At 36.6% G+C, this 27,688-nt stretch overlaps 1 protein-coding gene across 1 annotated transcript; it reads left to right on the forward strand.

Moving 5' to 3' along the window:
* Positions 1–27,688, forward strand: bmp5 (bone morphogenetic protein 5). The gene is made up of 7 exons (XM_048205906.1): positions 1–2,566; positions 7,153–7,345; positions 18,733–18,881; positions 21,674–21,868; positions 24,644–24,720; positions 24,822–24,932; positions 26,784–27,688. The coding sequence occupies exons 1-7, from the start codon at positions 2,113–2,115 to the stop codon at positions 26,931–26,933; spliced, it is 1,329 nt and encodes a 442-aa protein (XP_048061863.1). The 5' UTR covers positions 1–2,112; the 3' UTR covers positions 26,934–27,688.

Below are 27,688 nucleotides of genomic sequence, written 5' to 3' on the forward strand. Positions count from 1 at the left end.
ACCCTGAAAATCTAAATGTGAGAAGCAAAAAAAAATGTTGTTGGATTCCTGTCTCTGCCCTGCAATCAATTGATCACTTTTTTTATTTGTAACTGACATATTTTTTAACATTGTACTCTACTAATATATAATAGCATGAAATATGGTCATGGTGAATTAATAGGTAACAGGTAATCTAATCAAATTATTCTGAATTAGTTTGATCTGTTCGTGTGGAATAATACGTGACACGGGGATGTTCTTAGGGTTAGAAGATCTCATACATTCAGCATTAAAGGCCCACTGAAGTGTCTTGGAACATGCAGCATTATTCAATGTGTTGATGTAATTTCAACTAAACGGGAAGACCTCAGCTCCTCCCCTTTTTTAAAATAGCCAATAGCGTTTTATTTATATCACGGTTCGGCCAGAGCCGTTGAACTCGGTAAAGCTTCAGTTTGCTTATAATCTCTAACCGTTTCTCCTCATAATCTCCTCCACATCGCTTTAAAACATGATCCGCTCTGTGCTCTCGTGTCTCTGGACCTGTGTGCATGCTGCAGCGGTTCACGTGACACTAATGTGAAACCAGACTTCATTGCTTCAGTGGAAAGCATATTTACACTGTCAGAATCATTCCCTGTCCCCTATATAGTGCTCTATGTGCCATGAACAAGTGACTGAAGTCAGCCGCAGCTTCAGCATATTTATAATGTAGGGGGAGGGACTTCAGACTCTAGAGAGCATCTGATTGGACAGGAGATCTGATCCATGATCCATTTTAGCTGAAGTGAGAGAGTGTAATTTTTGAATGCTTATATCTCCTAAATGCGAATTTTGTCTTTGTTTTATAGCACACCAGCTTATTCACAACCTTAAGACTAACATATTCATACTAAAAGCTAATTTTAAAGGATTTTAAAGCTAAAGTGCTACTAAAAAGCTTTACTGATCAAAACGCGGCTCTCTTGTAATTGCACTCAGCCGCAGATCCGGTCCTAGATGGCGCTGTTGCTCTTTCTAACATATAGGATGTTCCCTGACAAGACTTGCCGCTCGGTCTTCATCTGAACCTCAAATGATTCACCTTCAGATATTTAAGTGCCCTCACGGGGAGTTGATATTCATTGGATTTTTACATTACCGGTCAAAAGTTTTATAACAGTAAGTCATCAAGTACAGTAGGCAAAGTCATAACACTATCAGCTGTATTCTTACCATTTTTCAAAAGATGTATGGAAAGTATACAGCCACCAAAACATCCTTCAAAGCAGCCAGCCTTTGCTTAGACTGCATAGGTGGGCCTAAATGCTCAAAGTTTTAGTTTTGTAAAGAAATGAATACGTGGGTATGCATATAATCCGATCATAATCCTTCAGTATTAGTAATATATATTATATAAGCCTAGCGTTTGCAAGATTTTAGTTTGTCTCATCATTTTACAGATAATGGCTCTGCGCACCGCTCGATAGTTGTGAGCTCGAATATAAGGCAGCAGAGCGAGCAGCGCTGAAATAAAGCTGACAGGTGTTTGCCCGCCTGGACTTTTCCTTTGACTAATCACGAAAGGTCTCATATATCAAGTGTCTCTCATTTCACGGTGAGCTTGCATTCATGCCTCAGGTCAACGATGTTTTATATACGACCGCTAGAGGTTGATGCAAACCCTCCAGAGTGTGGGACGGACTACCGCTTTCAACACTTTTCAGGGATGCAGTCTTGTGTTGGTGCACGCACAACTTGAGCTAGTTCATGCACTGACTCCTGAGGCTGCGCGCTCCCGTTCCCAGGCTGCTGGTGCTGTTTTCAGTACACGCACAGGTGAAGAGTCCTTGTAAGTTGTTTCTTTCTCTCTCTCTTTTGACATTATTTGATTGATGTTAAACAGTTCGAAATGCAACTGAATGGCATTGGTGAAGATGTTGCCTAACAGTGGCACAGCGCAAGGCACCAGCTGACCTGAGGCATCACTTTGAAGTGTAAGAAGGAGTTCATTCCAAAGCATATACGGGATAAAGACTTGATTAGGCTAATAAAGAAACTGAAACAAAGTTATACATGGTGCACCATGGAGAGCGCCATCATCAACCCAGCAGCACTCGCTTGGTGAAAGCATCATCCTGAGAGATAAAGATGAGAGCGCCAACATTTGGACTTCTGTGGAGCTGTCTCGGTTTTCTTCACGGCGTTCAATGCGGTTTAGGAGACAACCATGTGCATTCGAGCTTTATTTACAGGCGGTTGCGTAACCACGAGCGGCGAGAGATCCAGAGAGAAATCCTCTCCATCCTGGGCTTGCCCCACCGTCCCCGGCCCTTCTCCCCGGGCAAACAAGCGTCGTCGGCACCGCTCTTCATGCTGGACCTGTACAACGCGATGACGACCGACGAGGAGGACGCGATACTCGGGAAGGCGCTCGCTGGGAAAGCGCGTAAAAGCGCCTCTGGAGTTCCACATGGATACTCGCGCGCCCCGCAGCAGCCGTACCGCGCGGCGCCGTTGACCAGTCAGAGCCCGCCTTTGGCCACCGCGCACGACACCAACTTTCTGAATGACGCGGATATGGTGATGAGTTTTGTCAATCTAGGTAGGTTGCTCTGTTTAAATTCACCTCAACGTCGAATGTCAGCGTGTTTAAAATAATACTTAGTAGCATTTTTACTATATATCAGTTCAAATTGGTTTCTTGTAATTTGTTGCTCTGACCTACTCAAAAAGAAAAGAAAAAAATATATATTTTTTTCAATTAATTAAAAAAATGAATAGCCAATGTATCCCCATTGTATACTTTTATAACTGTATGCATTTATTAGAAAGGTGATTGTTATCCAGTGACACTGCTTTTATTTGCTGTCACATTGTAGAAAAATAAAGTAAAACAAATTCAAATAAACATTTATCATTTCTACAGTGTTTATGCCAGTCAGAGAATGTTCAAATTAATTTTTAATCAGGGGTCTCACATTTTTCCTTTTTTTTCCCCTTTTCTTTATGAGGGACAGATGTGAAGTTTTGTTTTCATAAAATTAAGGAAATTAGAAAAATACTGCGTGTTTTTGACAGAAAGGGCCTTGCGGTTTTTCAGACCCCCAGAACACGAAGGTTAAACCTAAAATATGCGCTCGTTTAAAGAAGGAATGCAATTACAGTCTAGCTCCTGATTTAAAATGCTCATTATTGATAATTGCCAGCTACCGTTTTGTTTGTCACAGTATTACAGATTTAGTGCTTCAAGTTTATAAAATGTAAAATTACAACCTGTTGGATTTAGCAGACACACGGGAGTCTAAGGGCTGAGCCGAGTAAACAAACTTCTTATGTTTTGTTAAACAAAAACTAAATTGGAGGGGAAAAAAAACTTCATTTGCTGGATATTGAAGTAAAAAAAAGAAAAAATGCACGGGAATGAATGCATTATCTTTAAACAATAATGCTATAAAAATGCAATCAATATGACTTCATTTGATGATGTCGTGCACTTAAGGGATTGTACATTTTTATTAGACTATTATAGCAAGCAACACTTTTTTTTTTTTTTTTTACCTTTAAATCATCTCTTTATAAGCTATCTTGTTTGAGCTCAAATATAGTGCCTTCTTGTGATTCCAGTGAATGTTATTGAATGAATTCCTATGAATGTTAAAATAGCAGGTGTTTTTTTCCCCCATATTACTGGAATATAGTCCTCCACATCTACGCTGTCCTTGAAAACTCTATAAACGGTGTATATATAGGACTGTATGGTTACTGGAAACTCTGAGGCAATTGCAGGTTCTGGAGAGAAAATAAAAATGTGGCTATAAAGAGTGTCATTATATCGGAATACACATGCATGCACATACCGTAGTGAAGTGAAGCAAATTACGAACGGCGTTTACATGCGGGGTTTGTTAATCTCCTGTCGTTAGTAATAACTGCTTTTTGCTGTTATTTGAAGAATGCTGTGATAAGATGATAAGTATACGCTGAACTGTGCAACTTCAGTGGCTGTGACCTCTCACCTCACAGTTCATGTAAACTTATCAAGTGACTGTCTGACCTGAGGATAATTTGCCTTAATTACTTCCTGTTGTTAAGCAGAGGAAAGAGCTTGAAGAAAGGGCCGCTTTTGCTCAAAATCTGCTAATCTGGTGCCAGTAGCTAGTGGCTTTTTTTTTTTTTTTTTCTCTTGCTTCGCAGATCTAATTTATGCGTTAGACGCTGGTTTAGCCATGTTTTGGCTCGTTCTTCCATTAAAGGTCATTGTTCTGTTTATTGACAGGATATAATCCTACACACGAATGAATCACAAAAACCTTGTATGAATTTGTTGTTTTTATGGATTTGACAGATGAATACAAAAGGGAGTTCAGTATAAACACAGTTTGGGCCTCAGAGTAAATAAACGTGTGTGTAAAGGTATAGAGTCTTCATCATCACCTGAACTGTGCTCCATGTGTTTCCACTCATGTACAGCGTCTGCAGCTCTTTCCACGTAATCAGACTCAAGCGCTAAACGGATTCTGGATAAATTGTTGCCTTGCGTTTCAATACAAAAGGTGTTGATGTGTTAGTTCATGGGTTTAAAAAAACAGCTCGTCTATGATCGGAAAGTACGCAGATTACAATAAAAAACTCAACTACGAGTAGAGCTTAAGCTGGATCGTTGCCACGCACTCAAAATACACTTTTACTCTAAATGATCTCTCGCACTGAATTAATTAAACAATATCTCTCTATTGCCCGGAAAGCACTATATCCCCATCCTCTGTTCTTAATTAGCCGCCAGGATGCTGAAGTTGAGTCTGGCCAGCTGCTGTAACCGTGGCCTGCCCTCTGACCTCTCCGTGTTAAGTAACTACAGACTTTCACTGTAGATAAACTATCAGAGAGGCAGAGCTGCGCTATTTCACCGGCACCGCAATGCAAACACTCTTCTGCTTCACACGGCGCTTCATAAGCAGCGCTGTACATCACCACCGTGAATGCATGTCTTTATTTGATGCTTCGAAGATACGGAGCGCAGACTACATGGAATTAGCTCTACAAGAAGAACGTTCTTCTTTAACCCTTTTGTTCCTTTGCATGTTGAAGTTTAGTAATAACAACTATCAGTGTTCAGTTTCATCTCTACCAAACTGAGATGTCCTTGAAAGAACGTTTTTCAATCAGTCTGTTTTGTCTTTTAATTAAAACTGTCTTTCCGCCCTCAAACGTACATCTTTCAATGTTAAAAACAGGCTTATGTAGGAAGACATTAATACTGTATATTGTAAAAATGAGTCATAAGAAGGCAATTATATTCACAATTGTTTAAAAACAGACGATGATCAGGGCGGATTATATCCTGTTAATCAAAAGGGAGAGGAAAAACGTGTCAAACTGCAACTCATACTGTGTGTGAAGAAAATGTGTTGAATTTAGTTTTTGCGATAGTCACACATTAACAGTTAAAAAATAGCTTCATAAAAGCAGGATCTATTTGAATCACCCGTAGATCAAGCCAGGGTTGCCAGGTCTGTGGTTTTTCCCTAGACCAAACATTATTTGTAGCACTTTCCATCCAATAATCCCAAAAGAGCTTTGTGATTTGTTACTTCGAATAAGAAACAAAGAATTAGCTTTCAAATTCGGTCCATTTTTTTATGAAATTCAAACAATAAACGGTGTTTTGGCGCTCTTAAATGTCACGTGACAGATCAAGCGTCAGCGCGGATCTGGAATCATTTCTTCCACTTTTAAGTTACGGCATGAAAAAACATGAATGAACATCAGAAGGTATGTTGAAAGATACAGTACAACTTACTGAAATGAATAATGTCTCATGTAATCGCGGTGTTTCAACCACAGAAAGAGGTCAATAAAACAGCTTGAGATACATGTCATTTAATGTTGCATTTACCTCAGGAAAGTTATCTGATGTTCACAGTTCGTTAGTTAGCCATAAAAACACTAGAGACGAGATTATTTACCATTAATTATACATATATGTTTGAATACATTTGCCATGAAGACAAGTGCTTATGAGTTAAAACATTTATACAAACATTTCAGTTTTTATTTGAGTGATTATATCTGAAAATAAACAGCAGTTGAATATAATAGTTTAGGGTCTGTTGTTAATTTTAACCTCCACTATTATAGCAATGTATCAAATGAGAGAGTTCCCTGTGTAGTTTACAGCAGTAGTTGGGAGAGATTTTTTTCCTTAGAAAAATCAAACTATTGGTATCAGCAGAGAAATTTAGTATTGGTGCATCTCTACTTTATTCCCTTAGAAAAATGTACCACGGTAATTATAGATAATTTATATAAAATTAAAATATATATATATATATGTATTTTTGGTATCTGCTCAGCAAACATGCTCGCCTTTAAGAAAAAAAATATCAAGAAAATTATCATGTAATGACTTATTTCAATGCTGATTACAACCTGGAATGAAAATGATGTAATCTTGAAAACTGCACTGATAACTACTGTAGTACTGTAACTATTCTGTGATGCAGAATGGTAGAGATGCCATAATCAGATTGAATAATGTATAAATTGTGCTTTACTGAATGTTCAGAGACCTGTTCAAGAGTTAAAACACATTGAATGCAATGTTTGATAGCCATCTGGCAGAGCAGTTTCTAGATATATGGAGAAAGCCTTATCTACTAGGCACTTCCTATATATCAAATATGTTTTCTTGTCAAGGTTTCTACCATTTAGGACAAGTTTAGGAGGTAGCACTACATTTCTGACAGTGATAACCTCTCACCCACATGGTATTTTCTGCAGATTAGAAATGAGAATCTTGGGAGGTAAGAATATCTGACTAGAAAACTTGTTCACAAAAACATTAAATTTGTGTCCTGTCAGCTTTTCTCTGCTAACGTAGTGTGTATTAGCGAAGGCCTGTTTTTCTAACCTGACAGCCCATTCATCATGGATGGAGCGTACAGGGAAGGGCCTGTGCAGTGACTGCTACCTGTGCTTAGATGGCTGATTTAATGGACTGGATATTGCTTTTGTTGGTCGTCCAAATGTTTGGACTAGGCATGGAATGTTGACCATTTTGATGAATGACTTTTTAAAGAAAGCAGCTGCTGACACCCAACATGTGTGCGATAGTCTTTCTCCATCCTGCAGTGCAAAACAAACGAGTCCTGTGCAGATTCTCATTGTGCGCTTTGTGTTTCTGTGCAGTCGAGAGGGATAAGGACTTCTCCCATCACAGACGACACTACAGGGAGTTTCGCTTCGACCTGACTCAGATTCCGGAAGGCGAGGCAGTGACCGCCGCCGAGTTCAGGATTTATAAGGATCAAAGTCCCGTCAGATACGAGAACATCACACTCAAGGTGACCATATACCAAGTCATCAAAGAATATCCAAACAGGTGAGATATTTCCCCATTTTACACTGTACCATTCAGAAGTTAGAGTGGATTAATGTTTCTCATGATCTCATTCTTATCTTTAGTTTTATAGAATACCTGGATTTCTGTACAGAACTAAATTAAAATAGATATTTGTGTGCATTTTCACCTACAGTCGTGCACTTTTGCTTTTTATGGAGCCGATTCCGAAAAAATTGCAATTGCGAATGACTGCATTCAGCACAGATTTTGGCCCCCTTTTGGCTATAATTAATTCTCAGGGAATTTCCCAACAACATTTTATTCAAAAATGTCTGGATGAGTTGGAGGAGACGAGTTGAAGGAAAAGCAGCCAATAAGTGTCTAGCACATATGAACTACTTCAAATCTGTTTAAAAAGCATCCCAGAATGAACCTCATGAAGCTGGTTGAGAGAATGAAGAGAGTTTGCAGAGCTTGAAAATAGCAAAGAATGGCTACTTTGAAGAAGCTCAAATAGTTTGTTTCTGTTATGTCTGTGTTTGTAGTGTCTTGTTTTCCATGTGCCTTTGTTCACGCTCATTTGTTGTCATAGTTACCCATTGTTTGACTGATTAGTCCCACCTGTCTCTTGTTTTCTCCTCAGTCAGCTTATGTGTATATATTATGGGAGGTTGTTTCCGCCACTGAATAACAAAAATACAAAATAAAACTATTTAAAAGATAATTGTGACTTTTCATATCACAATTCTGACTTTTTTTCTCGCAATTGCGAGTTTATGTCTCTCAATTCTGACTTTTTTCTCTCAATTCTGACTTTTTTTCTCACAATTGTGAGTTTATGTCTCTCAATTCTGACTTTTTTCTCTCAATTCTGACTTTTTTTTCTCACAATTGCGAGTTTATGTCTCTCAATTCAGACTTTTTTCTCTCAATTCTGACTTTTTTTCTCACATTTCTGACTTTTTTTCTCTCAATTCTGACTTTTTTCCTCACAATTGCGAGTTTGTCTCTCAATTCAGACTTTTTTCTCTCAATTCTCACTTTTTTCTTGCAATTCTGACTTTTTTTTCTCTCAATTCTGACTTTTTTTCTCACAATTGTGAGTTTATGTCTCTCAATTCTGACTTTTTTCTCTCAATTCTGACTTTTTTCCTCACAATTGCGAGTTTGTCTCTCAATTCTGACTTTTTTCTCTCAATTCTGACTTTTTTTCACGCAAATTCTGACTTTTTTTTCTCTCAATTCTGACTTTTTTTCTCACAATTGCGAGTTTGTCTCTCAATTCTGACTTTTTTCTCTCAATTCTGACTTTTTTCTCTCAATTCTGACTTTTTTCTCGCAATTCTGACTTTTTTCCTCACAATTGCGAGTTTATGTCTCTCAATTCTGGCTTTTTTCTCGCAATTCTGACTTTTTTCCTCACAATTGCGAGTTTATGTCTCTCAATTCAGACTTTTTTCTCTCAATTCAGACTTTTTTCTCTCAATTCTGACTTTTTTTCTCATATTTCTGACTTTTTTTCTCTCAATTCTGACTTTTTTCCTCACAATTGCGAGTTTGTCTCTCAATTCAGACTTTTTTCTCTCAATTCTCACTTTTTTCTTGCAATTCTCACTTTTTTTTTCTCTCAATTCTCACTTTTTTTCTCACAATTGTGAGTTTATGTCTCTCAATTCTGACTTTTTTCTCTCAATTCTGACTTTTTTCCTCACAATTGCGAGTTTGTCTCTCAATTCAGACTTTTTTCTCTCAATTCTCACTTTTTTCTTGCAATTCTCACTTTTTTTTCTCTCAATTCTCACTTTTTTTCTCACAATTGTGAGTTTATGTCTCTCAATTCTGACTTTTTTCTCTCAATTCTGACTTTTTTCCTCACAATTGCGAGTTTGTCTCTCAATTCTGACTTTTTTCTCTCAATTCTGACTTTTTTTCTTGCAATTCTGACTTTTTTTTTCTCTCAATTCTGACTTTTTTTCTCACAATTGTGAGTTTGTCTCTCAATTCTGACTTTTTTCTCTCAATTCTGACTTTTTTTCACGCAAATTCTGACTTTTTTTTCTCTCAATTCTGACTTTTTTTCTCACAATTGCGAGTTTGTCTCTCAATTCTGACTTTTTTCTCTCAATTCTGACTTTTTTTCTCGCAATTCTGACTTTTTTTTCTCTCAATTCTGACTTTTTTCTCTCAATTCTGACTTTTTTTCTCGCAAATTCTGACTTTTTTTTCTCTCAATTCTGACTTTTTTTCTCACAATTGCGAGTTTGTCTCTCAATTCTGACTTTTTTCTCTCAATTCTGACTTTTTTCTCGCAATTCTGACTTTTTTCCTCACAATTGCGAGTTTATGTCTCTCAATTCTGGCTTTTTTCTCGCAATTCTGACTTTTTTCCTCACAATTGCGAGTTTGTCTCTCAATTCTGACTTTTTTCTCGCAATTCTGACTTTTTTTCTCGCAATTCTGACTTTTTTTCTCGCAATTCTGACTTTTTTTCTCGCAATTCTGACGTTTTTCCTCAAAATTGTGAGTTTATGTCTCTCAATTCTGACTTTTTTTCTCCCAATTCTGACTTTTTTCACGCAATTCTGACTTTTTTCCTCACAATTGCGAGTTTATGTCTCTCAATTCTGGCTTTTTTCTCGCAATTCTGACTTTTTTCCTCACAATTCTGACTTTTTTCTCTCAATTCTGACTTTTTTCTCTCAATTCTGACTTTTTTCCTCACAATTGCGAGTTTGTCTCTCAATTCTGACTTTTTTCTCTCAATTCTGACTTTTTTCTCGCAATTCTGACTTTTTTCCTCACAATTGCGAGTTTATGTCTCTCAATTCTGGCTTTTTTCTCGCAATTCTGACTTTTTTCCTCACAATTGCGAGTTTATGTCTCTCAATTCTGGCTTTTTTCTCGCAATTCTGACTTTTTTCCTCACAATTGCGAGTTTGTCTCTCAATTCTGACTTTTTTCTCGCAATTCTGATTTTTTTCTCGCAATTCTGACTTTTTTCTCGCAATTCTGACTTTTTTCCTCAAAATTGTGAGTTTATGTCTCTCAATTCTGACTTTTTTTCTCCCAATTCTGACTTTTTTCTCGCAATTCTGACTTTTTTTCTCGCAATTCTGACTTTTTTCTCCCAATTCTGACTTTTTTTCTCCCAATTCTGACTTTTTTTTTCTCTCAATTCTGACTTTTTTCTCTCAATTCTGACTTTTTTCCTCACAATTGCGAGTTTGTCTCTCAATTCTGACTTTTTTCTCTCAATTCTGACTTTTTTTCTCTCAATTCTGACTTTTTTCTCTCAATTCTGACTTTTTTTCTCGCAATTCTGACTTTTTTCCTCACAATTGCGAGTTTATGTCTCTCAATTCTGGCTTTTTTCTTGCAATTCTGACTTTTTTTCTCGCAATTCTGACTTTTTTCCTCAAAATTGTGAGTTTATGTCTCTCAATTCTGATCTTTTCTCGCAATTCTGACTTTTTTTCTCGCAATTCTGACTTTTTTCCTCAAAATTGTGAGTTTGTCTCTCAATTCTGACTTTTTTTTTCTCCCAATTCTGACTTGTCTCACTATTGCAAGTTTATGTCTCTCAATTCTGTCTTTTTTCTTGCAATTCTGACTTCTTTTCTGAATTGCATGATATAAACTTGCAATTGCGACTTATAAAGTCAGAATTAATTGTGAATAAAAAGTCGCAATTACCTTTATTTATTTTTTATTCAATGGCAGAAACAAGCTTCTATAATATATATTCCTCTATTTGAGTCATTCTTTGTCCGTCCATGTAGCTGTTTAGTTGGTTTTCTTTTCTCCTGTGTTTTCCTGTGCTCCTGTGTTTGTTATTTTGACTGAAGTTGTGAAATAAAGTAACTGCTGCAAATAGATCCTGCAGCTACTCTCATTACTGCAACCAGCCTGTGACAGTTTCATCTTTTTGATGACTTTGTTATTGTAGAAAATAGTAATAATGAAGAATTAGACGCGTCTTTTGACAGGTGGTGTGGTATGGTCAAAGAATGATCATGTTGCAAGTGCTTGCTATCTAAAAATAATATGCCTATATTTTCACACTCCAAACACAAAGAACTATGAAATAGACTATAGGCTAATGTTCAAAAATTTGGTGTTGGTAAATACTGTAAAAAGAGTTAAAGTTGAAAAATGTAACTATTTTCTTTTTGAATACATTTTAAAATAGAATTTATTTCTTTTTAGCAGCCATTAACAGTTGTGCTGCTTAATATTTTTGAGTTCAAAAGAACAGCATTTATTTGAAATAGAAATTGTTTGTAATATTATAAATGTCTTTGCTGTCACTTTTGATCAATTTAACATGTCCTGCTGGGGAAAAAAGCATTAATTTCATATAAAACTGTAATGTACAAATCTGTACTTGTCTGAAATTGTCCCTAAACCTTTGACCAAGTGAGACTTTCATTAAATGATGGAGAAACTTTATCAGAGAAAGATCCTTTTGATGGGAAATTTATTTATGAACTAAATGGGACTAAATTAATCGGAATATTTTCTATGAATCTCAGAGGATTTGTAAACATTTGTCCGTCTCTAAATTGCATACATAAAATGAAATACTGTCAGTACATCTATATAACCTTGATGTAAGATTACCTACACATACTAATGAGATTGTGCTGATAAAACACTTTTAAGCTGAGCAAATCTTCAGCGGCTGTTTTTGCCCTAGAGTAACACGGTGAGTTTAAATGAAACCTGACTTCCAATTAAACCTGTAGGACAGTCTCTTAAAGCTGTGCCTGGTCTGTGAAACACTTTAGGCAGGCAATCAAGCGGAAAATAAAAGGACATCCTGTTTACACGAGTGAGTCTGGAGTCTGTCTGGAGGTTTCCCTTGTGACGATTAAACTACATGCGTCAGGATGTTTTAAGACTGTAATTTGTCACCATTGAAAAACTGACAATGGCACACACTGCCTTGGATTATCCATCATACAGTTTCAGAAAATAAGCGGATAAAGTTAAATTCATTTGGCTGATATTAATATAACATATTTTGGAATTTGTTCCAAGGATGATCTTATGTAACATTATTCAGGAACACAGTGCTTTCATATCATATTTACTACAGGATCTATTAATATGTAACTAACAGCATTTTTTGATGAATGTAAAATATCCAGATGCCAGACTAGTATCTTTATCATTCTGAGTATTCCACAAAGAAGATTTACTTTATGGAGTTTTAAAACCAAGGTTGGGGAGGAGCACGTACATCTGATCCTGTCAATCATTACGCAAGAGTATATAAACATCTGCGCAGCTCATCCGTGATGATTCTTCCAGTATCCCTCCACCACCCGTCTCCTGCCTTAAATCTTTTTCTTCATTACTAACTCTGTTATTACGCAGTCCAGACGAGTCTCCAACTTGAGCACTCTGTTTTGAACAGCAAGCCAATTCTGTCTGTCTTTATCATACTCCAGTATTATATGAACTTGTGAATATCAGAAGAAAACTTTTGTGTAATTTAAGTGTTAAGATCTCAACTCTAAAATATTATATTGACTAGAAATTGCTGAACCTATGCAAAATGATTTTGGAAAAAAAGAAAAAAAAAGAAAAAAATATACATTAATCATAAACAATTGTCATGGAAATTCATTGTTCAAAAGGTACGGGAAGCAAGATTATATTTGTTCAAATGTACTAACAATGAAAAATACTTCTAAAATAATGTATTAATCTTAGTTAATGTTAATTGCAAAATTTACTAATATTTACATTATTAATATTAATATTTTAATATGAATAATTTAAGTCATATTAAAATGTACATTATTAAAATCAAAAGTTTTATTTGTTAACATTATTTAATGGAGCTAACGTGAACCAACAATGAACTGTTGTATTTTTATTAACTAACATTAACAAAGATTAATACATACTGTAACAAATGTATTGTTAATTGTTAATGTTAGTGCATTAACTGATGTTAACGGATGAAACCTTATTGTAAAGTGTTACTGATTATATTATAGACATCCAAACTGGACTGTAAAAAGCGGTAACCTGCAATAGTGTGATTTCTACCTGATTTAACCCATAAGAAATACCTTTGTTGCCATAAATTAACTCTTTCCTCCCACTGGTGGAATTTTCTGGCATGAATTTTTTCGGAATTTTTTCCATATTTTCACTGTTATGTGGTCGGGGGCACTATTATGCATCTTCTGAAAGACTACAGAATCTCCGGATCAAAACACAGGTGAAGAAGAAGCAGAAACAAGCAATAGAAACATTGCTGATGCACATGTTAAATAACACAATCATCAACATTAAAGGGGACCTATAATGCCCCTTTCACATGATCTAATATAAGTCTCTGGTGTCTCCAGAATGTGTCTGTCAAGTTTCAGTTCAAAATACCCCACAGATCATATATTATAGCCCTATTGCCCCTATTTGGGTTTGAGCAAAAACTTTTGTGCAAATCCAGCGTTGAATTGACCCTCGTTTGTGGAGCAGTCCGGCATAAAATGACGGCATGACAACAACACTCTACTACAACAACTCTTCCTCTTCTCTAAAGCAGCCCAACATGGCCCCGCCCCCTTTGTTGCGTGTTCTCGGGGGCGGGGTTTATGTAAATTTTAGGGTTAGTGATGTCACTAAGCCAGGAAGAAGCTCATTGTAGTTCCTACCAGATGTTTGTTGTAGTCCTTAAACAGAGAATTCAATTCTTTGCATTGAACTTTGAGCGTTGTAACTTTGCAGATTTGCAGATTGTTTATGATCAAACAGTAACATTACACACTAACTAAAGTTAAAAAAGTTAAATCATAATCAAGCACCCCTTTAAACAACATATAAATCAACACTGCGTTACTGAATGAAATGTTGAACCCATGAAGAGGAAACGACTGTGAAGCTTTGGGGGTGTTGATGGACTTGATCTACTCCATCTGTGTTTTGATCATCGTTCTGAATCTGATCCGGATGAAGCTTTTGACAAAAAGTTCAAATGTTGAAAACATTGTTTTTTTAAATGAAACTTAACCACATTCAAGTATTGATAAAAAATTATATATATATATATATATATATATATATATATATATATATATATATATATATATATATATATATATATATATATATATATATATATATCAGACTATCCTAAAAAAAAAATACCCTATAGGTCGTTTTTCAAGTACCTTATTACGACCTATATTTACACTTTACAGTCATTGTCGTTACCAATCAACATGCGTGTTTATGTAAATGAAATGTGAGGACTTTTTACACAATTTGTCCTATTTCCATTTACCAAAACTAATTTTTATTAACGACTAGACCTACCCCACCCCTAAACCTACCCTTAGTGATTTATAGTGCATATACACTTTATGAGCACATGCGTTCCCTGGGATCAATCCCACGATCACATGATTGCATATTGTTGCATATTGCAATGCTCTGCCAAATGAGCTACGTGAAACCTGAAATATGACGCAGATAAAAGGGAACAATGCATTAAAATGAAAGTGTCCTGTTGTCGACAGGGGCACAACTTTAGCAAACGCTCCTATGGATCGTATTTCAGGGAAGTGACAAACAACCTATATAGACGAATTGGTTGGAGAACGTGTTGCGATGTAAAAATTCAGAGACTCTGTTCTTTCTTTTGATGTATTGTATTTTCAGATATTCATACAAAAATATTGTGGGGGCCATGAAAGTTTTGTGAAAATAATAAAAAGAATTTAAAAAAACTGTCAGGGAAAGAGTTAATGTATATAGTGTGGTACAGTGATGTAAAATAATATTTTTAACTTGAATAAAACCAGTTTCCACTTTTTTTCAGTGTTGCATTGCTCATGTCAGTGTAGCTTAATAAGGTTTGAGTTAGAATAGTGTCCTTCTCTAAAGTATGGGAGGTCCAACCTGTGCAGTGAACACAGATAATAAAGATTGCATAGCCATTGTGGAATGATGTATGGGAACAGTTTTCCTAAGAAAAATATATTTTTTTTTAGGATATAGCCAGCTGGGCTCAACTAAAAGACCATGACATCATGACATCAGGTCAGCTCTGTTCCACCTCTTGTCCGCTAGGAATAGTTTCGCTGAACCAGAGCCCACCCGAACCAAAGCAAACCTGTTCTTCCTCAGTCTCACCAGATATACGTGCTGGTAATGGCCATGGATAAAGCTTTCCATTAACAGCTCATTTGCAAGTTCCAGCACTTATGAAAGTCTTGAAAGTCCATCAGTTATCACTCCTTGCATATCTCGGCAGCTTGTCAGAGCGCTTGCACCCCAGACAGGGCCATCTGGCCTTAATAGAGGGCCTCTGCGTCAAGAGACTTCCAAAGCTTCCTAAAAGTGAGTGTGCCCACCTGCCTCTTCACGCTTCTAATGGCCCTCTAATCTAGATGGAGACCCGTGACTTATCTTGAGTCATACATGGGCACATCATAGACAGGGCCATTTCTCACCGTGAATGAATGCAGCTGAAACATTCGAGAGGAGATACGGCTCTCCTGGGGCAATGAAACAAGGGTTTAAAATGGATTCTGCCATCAGAGGCCCTGGAACTCATGGCTGTGTTTATGAGGCACCCACGTCTGACAGCTTCACACATTCGTTTCTGTGTCCGAACTGTGATTTAATGGAATTTAGTGTTTCACAGTTTAGCACCCACTTCATATAGCCTGCCAAAACGTGCCCACTGTGAGTGTTAATGGCATGGCGGTAAACGACACCTTTACAAAACAGTATTGTGGAGGTACTGTGATACCGTGATGGAAATAGAGAACTAATTCTTACGCGGATCTGGTTCAGGTTTGTGCTGTGATGCTACTGTATCTACAAGCATCATGGCAAAGGAAAATCTGAATTTAATTTGTGCCATGACACAATGAATAGATAACACATGTTTCTGTTCAATTGTCCTCACTGATTGTTCGCAGTTCGATGTAGTCCAGTTCACAAGTGAAATACTCAAATGAGCCAGATCATTTGAACTTGTGTGACTCAGTCTAGTGATTCACTCTCTGGCTGAATCGGTAAGAGTGATTCTTGATTTTTTCACTGAACCGCAAAGCATTACTTTTCTCATGTGCAACAGGAAATGAACTACAAGAACTGTTGATGTGTAATGTTCAACTGAAGGCTTAAATCAGTAACTCTTGTGTCTTTTGAACTCCATTCCATTTCTACATAGGGAAATTGATTTTTTAATGATAATTTAAAAACCTTTAAAGACAGCCTTACTGTCAGCTATGAGGCTGTTAATCAATGGTGTTTGTTACAGTTTCAGCACAAATTATTTCAACTTAGTTTTAAAATAACTGCGTTTAACAGCAGAATTTGTGGTGATAAACTACATTACCCATGATGCTGTACAGAAAATTCAACCAATCAGAGTCGAAACAAGCAAAACATCTCATTAGCTCTATCCAGTCCTGAGAAGCACTGCAAATGACATAATCGAGTCTTCATATGCTCTCAAAAAGCTTAAAGGGGCTCTATGTAGGAATGACACACAGTGTTCAAAATGGGTACTGCAGTCTAAATTCAAAATATTGTTTGGCCCGCCCCCTCGTTCAAAGACGCGGGTTGCCAGCAACAATAGGGAGCGCAATTGACAATGAAAGCTGAGGAGACTTACACACTGTAAGCTGATGATTTCATTTATCTGTTTTTATATGCTGTTGTTCATAGAGATATTTAGATGGATTCAGAGGCTTTTTAGGTCAGGTAGAATCTGCGATTCTCTGACCCAGTTTGTTTGTTGGTTTCCATGGCTACAATATGCGCTGTTTTCCGCCAACTGGCAACCTGTGATGTCGAAACACTATTGGATAAACTGGCATCACAGACCAAAACAAAGACAGACATTCCGACACGGAACAAACATTTCAAAGTAGAATATCAGACTGTAACATTGTTATTCTGAGAAACACGTAGGTGAACTTAGCATGTTTCCTAAATATCTGCAAACATATCGAGGTATTTTTATGCTTTATTAAAGTAAAAATCTTACATAGAGCCCCTTTAAATATTTGATATATATATATATATATATATGCCATCTGAAATTTTCTTCTACAATGAGCATTTTTATCAAGCTTGTATGTTTATGTTCAGTTATTACACTTTAATGGCAATGAAACTGACCTATTAATTGCCATTAAAGAAGTGAAATTACTGAACCTAAACATACAAGCTTGATAAAAATGCTCATTTTAGAAGAAAATTTCAGATGGCACTTAGAGACTTTTGCATCTGAAGTCTTCATATATATATAAATAAATATATATATATATATATATATATATATATATATATATATATATATATATATATATATATTGTAGTTATTTCCCTCACTAAAGCTGCTAAGTTCACAGTCTTGTATTTTTGTCTGATTTTCAAATACTGTTTTGCTTCAAATCAAAGTTTGTAATGTTATGATTCTCCTCATAGCTGGATGGCTTGGTTCTCGACTTATAGCGCATTAACAAAGGCTTTTTTGAAATCCTTATGGGAGAAATGAATTTTCGGGAACCAGCGCTGGATGGGCAATAATGCACTCTATTCGGTTGTTCAAAGTATAATTCAAGATGAACAAGGTTTTTGACACAACAGACTCTGCTCTAATTAAATGAAATACAGAAAAATACCATTGTTTCGGTTTAGAATATTTGGTTGAGGACAAATTTTTTTGGTTTGGGATTGCTCTTCCTGAAGAACTAAAATAATCTTTGGAATAACATCACAGTACTTTGATATACACCATAGAACTGAATGATTTACCATTAGCCATGGAATTCACAATTTCTCCAAGCTACTTCAAAGGATACCACGGTCCTTCTTGGAAATTTCTAATAACATCCATTAAGATCTGTTTTATATTTCTCTGAAGATTGTATATGACACCCAGAGAGTCTAGTTTATGCCAGCTGTATTCAACTGCTCACGCTGAAGTTGAAAAGAAAATGAGAATACTGACATGTCACAGGGACGCAGAAGACTGTGGTGTGGCGCGCTCGCCCTCACTGTGGCATGCTGGGACGTGCCACTGTGTCTGATCATTTTTCTGTCTGTGAGATCAGGGTCTCACTGTGTGGCCCATGTGCTGTTTTGGAACATCAGTTAAGTAGATGAACAGGAATGGCTTGTTGACAAAATTGTGGTCGAGATGAAAAGGAAGAGTTGAGAGAGAATTTGGTTGCGCTCATTTCAATATTTGTTTTTGTATGTTATAATCAACAGTGCTAATTAAGATGCAGATTGACTGCAATTAGCAAAATCCAACTCATTCGTCTCGGATGTTAAACATGTCGTTACAGTTTAACATTCATCTATTTGTGTGGGACAGTGAAATATTATATTCAAAAATATAATGTAAATCACATTGTCATAGTGCATTCTTATTGTCTCATTAGGGATGCTGAAACGTTTCTCTTGGACTCGAAAAAGATCCGTGCCACTGATGGGGGGTGGCTGGTGTTTGACATCACGGCCACCAGTAATCACTGGCTCCTGAACCCGCAGCAGAACATGGGCCTTCAGCTCTGCGTGGAGAACGCTGACGGTAAGAGAGTGACAGCAGCGCTTTAATCAATCTGTTCACATCACGATGGCACTGGAAACTGGAGCCACTCCACACAGTATGCTTGAGAAATCTCTGACGGAGGGTTCGACAAATGGAAATGCTCATGACATTGTAATATGGTCAAAGTGTGTTGCAAAAAAAAAAAAAAAAAAGTTACAATTTTCCCAATTTGTGAGCTAGTTATACAATGTCTTTGTCAAGTCTGTTAGTGTTAGTGCTGTATACAATACAGATTGTTTCAAAGCACTTTCACAGTAATAAACAGGAAAAGAACAGAATCAATGATATAAAAACTTCCAATTCAACTGTGCTGTAAAGCAGCTCTTATAAAACAATAGTGTCATTTTTCAGCTCAAGTCAGTTCAGTGTTGATTCAGTTCAGTTCAATAACTGTGAGACTGTGTTAATAAAAAACAAGTTCAATATACACTCTAAAAAATACTGCGTTAAAAACAACCCAAGTTGGGTCGAAAATGGACAAACCCAGCAACTGGGTTGATTTAACCCAGAGGTTGGGTTAAATGTTTGCCCAACCTGCTGGGTAGTTTTATTTAACTCAACTATTGTTTAAAAATGGCTATATTGCTTGCTTAAAATGAAACCAAAGTATGTTGGAAATTAACATGTATTAATATGTTTAATAAATGAACATTTATTAATAAGTTTAATTAATTATAATGTATTAAATTGCTTATAAATAAATGCTCACCTTTTGATGTTGCCTTTAGTGTCAGATTTTTAATTTCCAACCTATTTTGGGTTCATTTTAAGCCAGCCATATAGTAATTTTTTAACAATATTTGCATTAAATAAAACTGCCAAGCATGTTGGGCAAACATTTAACCCAACCGCTGGGTCAAAACAACCCAATCGCTGGGTTTGTCTATTTTCAACCCAACTTGGGTTGTTTTTAACCCAGCATTTTTAGAGTGTAGCTATAAGCAGCTCTACAGTAGATAATAGTGTCATTATTCATCTTGAGTCAATTCAATGTTGATTCAATTCAGTTCAATAACAGTGTCAATGTTGCAAAATTCATCAAATATGAAACAAATTCGATTCAGCTATAAAGCAGCTCTGCAGAAGACAATAGTGTCATCATCTAGCTCAGTTCAGTTCAGAGTTTTGTGTAAGGAACTATGAGGCCCCTAAAGGGACGTGGTGATGGAAAAAAGATATGAGATAAGATGAAAAATTCTGTCAATGCTTTTGCATTCTCTCGCAAATGTTTTGCGTTCCTCCAAGAAACTTTGCGTTCGCTAGCAAAGAACTCAAAAAGTTTGCGAGTGAACAAAGTTTCTCAGGGGAACGCAAAAGCATTGAAATATTTTTTTCACCCATCTCATATTTTTTCCATCACCATGTCCCTTTGGGGGCTTTGTAATGAACAGACCAAAATGTAAGTTAATCAAACATCTTCCTATCTGCTGTGGCTCACAAATTCACGCTCGCAAACCTTCAAACTGTGTGAAGATGGGCCGACCCGGCTTTGAGCTCAATGGTGCTAATGTTCATGAGTGTCTCCAAACCAGGGATGTGTTTCCCAAAAGCATTATTAGCCAACTATGATCGTAAGTTCTGTCATTACAAATATAGTTTGATGATTTGGTGCCTCCCAAAACCATAGTTCCAACAAACATTTGCAAAGATCATCGCAAAGTTGTGTACAAAAATAAATGTCCCAAAAGTGGGTTTTCATGATGATGCCATAGAAGAACAATTTTTGTTTCCACAAAGAACCTTTCAGTCAATTTCATAAAAGAACCATTTTTTTTTCTTAGTGTGAAGAACATCTTAATAACCTGAAGAACCTTTTTCCACTTTAAAGAACAACCTATATCTTTCATTCCATATATAAACTTCATTCTACATCTTTTAGTTGTCAAGAGAATTGTGTGGGAACCTGCAATTGAATCAAACATCTGGAAATAAAGGAAAACAATGAAGAACAAAAGTAACAAAGTAGTTCATTATTTCCAGCAATAATCTGGCATGAATTAAATCTCAAACCGATTATTTAGCAGTTGTTATTAGTCATTAACAACCGTTGTATATTGTTGAACCAGTGTGGTTCGAATGACGGATATGCGACAAAGTTTCTCTGGTTTCAGGACTAGTTGATTTCTCCAAAGATGAATCATATTACGGTGGTTAAACAGAGTTGCACCACAAGTTTGAATATGTGGAACTGCGAAAGTGGGGTGTGTTTTGTATTTAGTGGTACTTTACAATGGATGTCTGCCAGGTTCATGTTACTCTATGTTACTCATTTGTTTGGGAATTTATTAAATAATAACCATCACTGGTCACTTTAATAGCGCTGTCATATTTTAGTGTTCTTTCCTGCAGACAGCGCTTTGTTGTTTTCAATTATTGTTGCATTCCCTTTTCACTGGAAAAAAGGACCATGAAATGCAGCTGGTTTCATTTCCATTCACATAGTCATTACATTAACTTAAAAACAGACACGTTTACCAATGTGAGTCTCCACAAAAGCATCATCTTTGAGTCACGACTACGCCCAGTTTTTCCTCTTTCTTAAATGGGAACCTGATGCCACGAAGTTGTCAGTGTTTTAGGATCAGTTTTCAGCCCTCTCCCTCTCAGTTTGACATGCAGACAATTACTACAGTATCTGTGTGGACCATAGAAACTGTCATACATAGTTGTGGTGATTCTGCCACCCAGGACGAGGTTTTCGTGTCTTAATCATGGCTGTTTGCCTAGCGTTGATCTCTGTAATCGGATGCATGCATCTGTTTGATTTTCAGGTAGAAGCATCAACATGAAATCTGCTGGCATCATCGGAAGGAACGGACCTCAGTCCAAACAGCCATTCCTGGTGGCTTTTTTCAAAGCCAGTGAGGTTCTGCTCCGTTCTGTAAGAGCAACAGGAGGCAAGAAGAAGAGCCACAGAAACAAAAGCAAACCACAACAGAAAACTTCACCAGCTATCAAAAGTGGAGGTACAGTGCAGTTTTCCAAAATTCAAAACATCCAGAGTTGCTCCTTAAAAGTGCCGTAAGCAAAGTTAGACATTTCTCTAACTTCCACCAAACAAACCAGCTACAGTTCACTCACTTATATCTGATACATGGTACACAAAAAACTGGAAAGCAGTTTTTTGATCTCACAAGCTCTTGTCTGATTTTTAGCTTGACCAAAGTAGAGCAAATAAGGTTAATACAATATCACTTTAGTTTACAGTCCTGTTCCTCATGTACATACTATATACTTATTATAGTACAATAACTGGGTAATAACTAGGTACTAACCATAAACCTACCTCAAAACCTAACCCTACCTTATTAGTTATCTTATATTACCAAATACGGTCTTAGGTAAGGCCGCTGTATGTACACATAAGTGCATGTACTGTAAAATAAAGTGCAACCCTTCATGCAATGATCACTGGATTTACTAAATTTGTCTGGATAGTGGCATCAAATCTATTAAACAAACATCAATTGAACTAGAAATCCCATTGTTTTTTGAGATATCTATAAAATAATCTGTGTTATCTCTGGATGATCCTGGAACAACATTCCAATCAACCAGATTTCAGTGACAAGAAATCATATTTGAGGAACAAGTTTACAGTTTATGTTAGGTTTAGGCCTACAACCAGGGTTACATCATTCTTATTCATCATCCATGTTCTCACATTTATTTGTTTCTTTATTTGATGCATTCTATATAATTTGTTGAGAATTTTGCGCCATTATATGATTTGTTTTTCCACACCAGTTGAATATAGTGCTATCAAGTGTTTCAGATAAACCATGGTAAAACACATTACTTGTCAGTCAGATGGTTTGGTCCCACTTTATATTAAGTGGCCTTAACTACTATGTACTTACATTTAAATTAATCATTTGATACAATGCACTTATTGTGTGCATACATGTTTTTACATTGTACTTATATTTTAAAAATACATGCATGTAACTACATCTGTAATTCATTTATGTAATTACATTTATAATTACACTGTTGACCCATACCTTAACCCTTACCCCTACCCTTAAACCTACCCATACCACCAAACCTGTCCCTAACCTTACCCGTATCCACCTCAATAGCAGCAAAAGTGTTTTGCAATTCAATATGAACCCAGTAAGTACATTGTACTTATTTTTTGATGTAAGTACATAGTTGTTAAGGCCACTTAATATAAAGTGGGACCGATGGTTTCTAAGTTGGCAGTCCTTGGCCTGAATAAGCTGCAGTGCAGTCATTATGCTGATATTCAAAAGTCTGATAAAGTCAAATCTGACAAAGTCAGCAAACCAAAATGCTCAAAATGACTGACTGGTAGAGAGCACCTCAAGGTCGTCTGAATGCAGTTGGTTAGCATCTCTAACAATTTTTATTTATTTATTTATTTAATTAAAAAACAAGAAGAATCAGAATCAACTACTGTACAGAGCTAAATTTCATCTGCAGTCCCAGGCAAGAAAAGAGGGAACATTTGGCATAGTTAAAACATTCATTGATAAATAACATACATACAATTTAAAACATCACACCTAATATTTAAAAACATTGTAAATAGTAAAAAACAATACAAGTAAGTTGCACTATGATAAATGGAGACTGTCCGTAAAAATAATGACAGTGTCGTGTTACGTCTGTCATCATGAAATGACGTATGAATGTCATTACCAATCAACATGTGTGTTCATTTAAATGCAATGTGAGGACTTTTTACACCATTTCTCCTATTTCCATTTAGCAAAACTCATTTTTATTAACGACTACAACCACCCCCATCCCTAAACCTCCCCTTAGTGATTTATAGTGCATATACACTTTATGAGCACATGCGTTCCCTGGGATCGAACCCACAATCGCATGATCACATGATTGAATATTGTTATTGCAATGCTCTGCCAATTGAGCTATGCGAAACCCGCAATATGACGCAGATAAAAGGGAACAATGCATTAAAATGAAAGTGTCCTGTTGTCGATAGGGGCGCAACTTTAGTAAACGCTCCTATGGGTCGTGTTTCAGGGAAGAGACAAACGACCAATATAGACATATTGGTTGGAGAACATGCATGATAAATGATATTACATCTAAAAAAACATGGGTGTAAAAAAACCTGCTAAATTAAAAAAGTGCTCAACAATATAACAGGTTACTAGAATGCAAGTTGTTCAATGATTACATGTTTTGCAAAGTGTGCAAAGTGGGACACAGTCTAATGTTATTTGGTAGCATGTTCCAGATATTGATGAATACTGAACAACCAAAGCCTGTGGCTCTATATTGCATTCCACAATCTTGAAGAAGCTCAACAATATCATCCCGCTGTGGATTTTTTGCTGTTTACAAAGCTAAGGGCCTCCACAGACAGGTGTGATTTCTTAGGGTTCAGTGATATCTGTGATTTTAGAGGGATATTTTCTGCAAACTATTCTATTAAAAAGTCACCTAATGCATCTTTAATTTGCATGAAATAAGTAGCTGTTGTTTTAATCCACATATTCACATTTATGCCCTTCATAGATGACTCACTTGAAGAATGCCTGTTGAGCTTACCTGATGTTTTCTGAATGTAGGGCTCTTTGCTGCCATCAAATCACTGAGTATTTATGGCATTCAGAGTCTATATACAAAACCATCCTGCCAGCTGCAAACATAGAGCACATCGAGCCCACACACACTCCTAGACTAAACAACATGACTACTTCAGTGTTTGAAGGCTCAACGTCCGTTTTGTTGCTGTTATCTAGATCAGAACACCAGTGAACAGAGGCAAGCCTGCAAGAAGCATGAACTTTACGTGAGCTTCCGCGACTTAGGATGGCAGGTAAGCACATGCGACAACTCGCAAGACATCAATTACAGGACTGCACAATGGGATTGCTCCATTCAACCAGAAAATACATCACTGTCTCTCTCTCATTTTAGGATTGGATTATTGCTCCAGAGGGCTATGCAGCCTTTTATTGTGATGGAGAATGTTCATTTCCACTGAACGCACATATGAATGCGACAAACCATGCGATTGTGCAGACCTTGGTAAGTGTCCATTGTTTCATCATTTAATAATAGTGTGTAGTAGTGGTTCTAAAAATAAGACCTAAATATGAGCCACGTTTTGTGCAAATATATGCAAATAAGGCATAAAGGTAAAGTTTTACAATAAGGTCCCACTAAATAATGTTGGTTAATAGATAAATTAAATCTGCTGCTCTTCCCTTACCTGTACTTTGACAGTTAGTTCATTAAAAAACAAAACAAAGACAAAGGCAAATCAGAAGGCAAAAATAAGCATAACAGCTTTACACATGTAAAGACAATATTGGACCAGGAGAAGAACCAAACTGAGGGCTTAAAACATGGCTAAATGAGGAACCAAACAAAAATCATAATCAATTAATCAATGAGTAGCCATAGAAACCAACTAGGAACAGGAACAAAGGGAAGAGGATCTAAACACAGGAAAGAAACACAGGAACCAAAGAAAAAACATCATAAGAGTCCACACATGACACATTACAGTACCCCCCTCCAACAGTGCCAACAGTGGAGGGAGGGTGGGGGTTTTGGAGGTGGACAGGGACTTGGAGGAGTCGGTAAAGGAAGAGACGATGGAGGGAAGAGCCGGGGTGTAGATGCTGGAGGGAATAGCCAGGGTGAAGTCTCTGAGATGAGTCCAGGCGGAACCAAGGATACTTCCATACGTGGAGCTGTGAGAGGTGGAGACCCAGGCAGAGCTGAGGAGACAAAGGCCCAGGGTGACACCATTAGACTGGAGGGCCAAGGCGGAATCGCAGCTTTGCAAGATGGAGGCTCAGCAGGTGGAGCCGAAGGGGTGTGAGATGAGGCGTGCTAGATGTGCTAGATGGTCAGACTTGGCAGGCTTGGGCTCTGGGTCTGCGGTGGGCTCTGGTTTGGTGTTCATGCACTTAGAGAGTGCAGGTTCGTGCAGTGAAAAATAGCTCAGGCTTGATCTCCTGGATGGACATTGGGGCCATCTCAAACACCTGATCAGACTCAGCTGGCTTTGGCTCTGAGACCTTGGTGGGCATGTGGAGGGGTTGAATGGGCTCTGTTTCTGGGTAGTCATGGGTGAGGACATCAACAATGGGTAGGTGCACAGTAAACAAAGGAGAATGACTTCTCTCCATGTTAGATTTCCCATGTCTGGTAAGTCCAGAGGGACAAAATAATTTGCTCCTATCCAGAAAATAGATTTTAGTGTGGCACCATCAAGGAAGGAGCGCTGGGTAAACTCGCAGATCAAGGCAGAGTATTCCCATAAAGGAACACTTTCTTGGGCAAGGGTAATGGAGGCTTCTGCTAGATCCTTGTTTGGTCCTGTGTTCTGTCACAAAAATCTGCGTAACAGTTTCATATACGTAAAGATAATACAAGGCCAGTATTATCTTTACGTAGAAGAAACCAAACAAGACTCAGGTGATCATAATCAATTAATTAATGACTAACTATAGGAACCAGCAATGGGAACAAAGGAAACAGGATCTAATCACAGGAAGGAAAAACAACATAAGAGTCCACGCAAATTACTTAACCATTACACTAACATTAACTAACAATGAGCAATACATTTGTTACAGTATTTATTCATATTTGTTAGCTTTAGTTAATAAAAATACAACTATTCATTGTTAGTTCATATTAGCTCAGACACCTTAAATAATATAACATATACAAATTTGTTTTTTTAATAATGTATTAGTAAATGTTGAAATTAACATGAACTAAGATGTGTGTATGTGTGTGTTAGGTTTGAAGGATAATTTTATTTACTTAATGTATGATAAATCTTTTTTTTTCCAGTCAAAAAAAACTGGTTTTCATTCAACATATCATACATTTCTTTCATTTTTTTTTTTCCCATAACAGGTCCATCTAATGTTTCCTGATAATGTGCCAAAGCCTTGCTGTGCACCAACCAAACTGAATCCCATATCAGTGCTGTATTTTGATGACAGCTCAAATGTGATTCTGAAAAAGTACCGGAATATGGTGGTGAGGTCCTGTGGTTGTCATTGAGGGCAGAGAAGCGTCTGTGTCATATTGCTGGAATAAATAACATATCAAAAGAAATAGTTTTTGACATTTGATGTACAGTATTATGTATATATTAGCTCATAATTCCTCTTATTTATTTGGCTTTGTTTTGTAATAACGTTTTTATATGTGTGATGTAGATCAGTTAAAGTTACCACTCTTACCACAAATCAATGGCCGATTGCTCTTTCTCTGAGAATATGTTTATGAGTTAGACCAGTTAGAGAGAGTCATAGACTAGACGATCAAATATAATTTACTTTCTTTCGATTACATGTTATAAGTTCACGAGCAACCACTCCAAAACAGAACTGCTGCTATTTTACAAAAGAAATGTAAAACCCTAGTTAACCTATTTACATTATTTTTTTGATGTGGGTAAAAAAAAAAGAACAGCCATATTGGATTTAGCAAAAATAAATAAATAATAATAATAATTCTTTGTTAATAAAATGAGTGTAGTGTTGTTGTAAGAGCACTGAGTATGTTTATACATATTTTCTCAAATATTCCAAAGTATTGCAGACCACAATTGCTAATTTATATTAGTTTGCTTTAGATATCCGTGGGTGGATATAAAAAATTAAGGTTGATTTTTTTTTTTTTTTTTCTGAGCAAATATTCTTCCTCCTTATATACACTTGTATTAGTACTCTGAGTAATATATATTTTTTGGAAAATATTGCATTTATTATTTTAGAACCATGTTTGTATGTCATTAAATCTATTTTCAAATA

This window comes from Megalobrama amblycephala, linkage group LG10 (assembly GCF_018812025.1).
Source record: "Megalobrama amblycephala isolate DHTTF-2021 linkage group LG10, ASM1881202v1, whole genome shotgun sequence".
Lineage (NCBI taxonomy): Eukaryota > Metazoa > Chordata > Actinopteri > Cypriniformes > Xenocyprididae > Megalobrama > Megalobrama amblycephala.